The sequence below is a fragment of the Sitodiplosis mosellana genome, unplaced genomic scaffold, assembly GCF_009176505.1.
Source record: "Sitodiplosis mosellana isolate CC-2019 unplaced genomic scaffold, AAFC_SMos_1.0 Smas_scaffold_6497, whole genome shotgun sequence".
Classification (NCBI taxonomy): Eukaryota; Metazoa; Arthropoda; class Insecta; order Diptera; family Cecidomyiidae; genus Sitodiplosis; species Sitodiplosis mosellana.
In genome coordinates, this window is record NW_022601716.1 from 1,902 (window position 1) to 5,382 (window position 3,481).

The 3,481-nt window shown below is 35.8% G+C and overlaps 1 protein-coding gene across 1 annotated transcript; it reads right to left on the reverse strand.

The window, feature by feature from the left end:
* Positions 1-718: 718 nt before the first annotated feature.
* LOC129579744 (uncharacterized) lies at positions 719-3,474 on the reverse strand. Its single transcript, XM_055469910.1, has 5 exons — positions 3,340-3,474; positions 2,820-3,220; positions 2,668-2,741; positions 1,675-2,547; positions 719-1,605 (listed from the first exon to the last, which is right to left on the reverse strand). Exons 1-5 carry the CDS (start codon positions 3,472-3,474, stop codon positions 1,469-1,471), a joined length of 1,620 nt encoding a protein of 539 aa, XP_055325885.1. The 3' UTR covers positions 719-1,468.
* Positions 3,475-3,481: the final 7 nt, after the last annotated feature.

The window sequence follows — 3,481 nt, forward strand, 5'->3', positions numbered from 1 at the left end:
GAACTGTACATAAGTATCTAGGGGAATATCACGCAAGTTTTATTCGCAAAACTTATTTCTATCTCATTTATTTCATTAAAATCTAATGAAGTCCAAGTTATTTCAAATATTTCGCAAAATCTGTATTATTCACTCATATTCACGTCATTACTGCTCCAAAAATGCTGGAAGTGGGTTTTGGTGGATCCTCAGGATCGTTTAGTACTGCTCCCGGTTCTGGAAGTGGATCCTCAGGATGGGCCAGGGCATTGTCAAACCCAGTCTGGTCCATCCTGAGGATCCGCCAAAACCCACTTCCAGCATTTAAATATCTGCAAAAATCGACCAAAATGAAAAAAAATCTCAGATATCTCGCATAATGTAATATAATTGAAATAAATTTTAAAAAAATGCAAAAATCAATAGAAATTCAATAGAATTTTTTGCGTGATATTCCCCTAGATATGTATTTCCGTAAGCTGAGCAAGTTATCAGTATACTGTTGTTATGAATGTATTATCCAGGAAAACATTCTGCGCAAATGTTCAACTAGGTTGAAGAAAACTGCAATCATATCGAAGTCATACAATTGGTGTTATAGAGATTTGTCGAGGAACTCTTATATTTTCGTCAAAAATATTTTAGCAAGTCACAATATTTTACGTTAAGCTCAACTCTAAACACGAATATTCTTATTGACTGGTTAAAAAAATCATAACAAAATAAAAATGAATCCGTTGGCCGTTGCTACAATAATTAGTTTTTTTATTTAAATAATATCAACTTTTATGGATTACAAGCATAACAAAGAGTGTACTTTTGAATCGCAAAGTAGGCATAATTGTCAACTAATTACATTTCTGTGTTGAACTTCAAACATTATTTTGACTCAGTAAACTCAAAAAGTTATATAATAATAGTATATTTGAAACACAAAGATTGACATATAAATTTGCAATACAAAGAATGTGTGATAGTTCTTGTGACTAGATATTTGCATTTTGTTTATTCTTTGCATATTTCATAACCGTTTGTGATTCAATAAATTATTAAAGCGTTTATATGTATTACTGACCCTCTTTAAAGTTGCACAAAATGGGCTATGTTAATAATATATTATTAACTGTGCAACTATAACCCTCTTATATAAAACTATGGTCATTCGACTACTAGTTGATTATTTGAGAATTGCACACAACTTGACACAAATTTTTTTTGAGTCAAAAATTCTGACTATGGTTAACTGAAATGTTTCGGTTTTCTACTGAACTATCTAACTGTGCACCAGAAATAGCATTCTGATTATATAAGTTATTGAAAATGTTACAATATATTTTCAAATAGATCTTATGCGATAGATTAGTCTTAAAGCTTTGTGTTTGGCAGAATTAAGAAAAATGTTTAACTAAAATATGTTTTAAGAATATTTGATCTGTTCGAAAAAAAATGTCCCACATGCATACTGCTAGCATAGTTGCAAACTAAAAATTTAGCCACTGTGTTCTTTGAATAATTCGATGGCCATTTCCTTGGCCTTCCTTCTCAGCACTTTCCCAGAGAGAGTTGTTGGCAACGAATCGACAAAATAGACGCCTCCTCGAAGGTGGTAATAGTCCGCAAAATGTTCTGAAAATACGAGAAAGCAAAACAATATCACGGAATTGATTAAAACTGTTGAAATTCTTCTAAAGCTACCTGCGACCATATCATAAACTTCTTCTCCAGAAATATTCGATCCATCAGCGCGCACAATAACCGCAGCCGGTAAGTCAGGGCCCAATTCATCGGGTATGCCAACAACGCATGACGACTTTATGTCTGGCGATTCAATCAAGAAAGCATCCATTTCCGAAGGAGAAATTTGGAAACCACGATATTTCATGAGGTCTTTCTTTCGATCGATAATATACAAATTTCCATCATCATCGAAGTGGCCAATGTCACCAGACATAATGAAACCTTCATCATCATATAGCTCATCGGTTGCTTGCTTATTGCCATAATATCCAAGGAATTTGAAGTTCTGTTGTAAGCATATCTCACCATCAACATTTGGCCCGCATCGATTGCCTTGATCGTCAACAATTTTCATTTTAACTCCAGAAAGCAACTGGCCAACACCATCGCTGCCACTTGAATGAGGATTTTCACCACAAATGACGCCACAAGTTTCGCTCATGCCATAGAAAGAACCAGCACTTCCGTTCGGTAGGTGAGAGTTTATTTCGTTTTTAACATGAAGTGGAAATTTGCTTCCTGCAACCGTTTGTACTCTTAGATTGGATAAATCAGTTTCAGCAAATTTTTCACTTTTCATCATCAAAATTATGTGATATGGTGCACAGAGCGCCCATGTCACTTTATATTTTTCATATAAGGCAAGTTGTAGTTCCGGTGAATGAATTTCCGTTGTTATAATTCGAGTTGCACCAGACATGGTACCCTTCAATAATGTCACAAAACCAGTTATCCAATAAAGTGAACTAAAGCAAAGCATAACGTCGCTGGAAATGGTCGTACCGAGCTTCACCATTCCATCAATTACTGCCGCATGCGATAGGCACACGCCTGTGTTTAAAATGGAAAATTGGAAAGTCATTATCACATTGCCTCCAATGACTTGACTTGAAAGTGCTAAGACTTAAGTTAACATGATAGCTTCGAAATATAGAAAAAAAATTGCATCACCTTTCGACAGTCCAGTAGTACCACTAGAGCAAACGATCAAAGCAGTGTCGTTGACCGCATCGACTTCGACAGGCCTATTTTTTACGAAAATCAAAATCATTTTCCAGAAGAACGTTTCTGTTGGAAATTCTAAAACCTTGAACTTTACTCACATGAAGCTGCTTTCCGTGCCAGTTTCGGCAAATAAATTTTCAACCGGTTCCGACTCACCGTCACTGCCGCCAAACGTGAATATTTTTGCATCATTTTGCAATTGCACCAAACATTCCTTCACCAATTCGTAGGATTCAACGTCGCAAAACATTAAATCTGGTTTTGTAGTTCCCAGCATATGAAGAAGCTCCGTCTTCCCAAACGAGGGATCGAGCGAATTGACCGAGCACCCAATACTTATTGCACCAAACACAGTTGGAGCGACATGATGTGAATTTCTTATCATGAACGCGAACACCTGTTTCGGTTGATATCCAAGCTCTTGAAGGTTTTGCGCGGCACGGATCGTTTTAAGGCGAATTTCATCGAAGGTCATCTCGATTCCATTATTATCACTAATCTAGAACGAAGAAATATTTGAAAAAGAAAACAATAAATCACTTGATTTGATCATTTGTGCTCAATATTCGAAATTTGAATGCTGATAAATCCAATATATTCGGATAAAAATGAATATACTTGAGCTATTTTTGGTGCATGCAGTTCCATTGCACTGAACAGTACTTGGGCCAATGAAATCTCTGGGTTGTATAACGGTTTATCACCCCGACCACTCCACAGTTTATTTTCTTCATCGTATTTCGTTATATACATTTTTTTT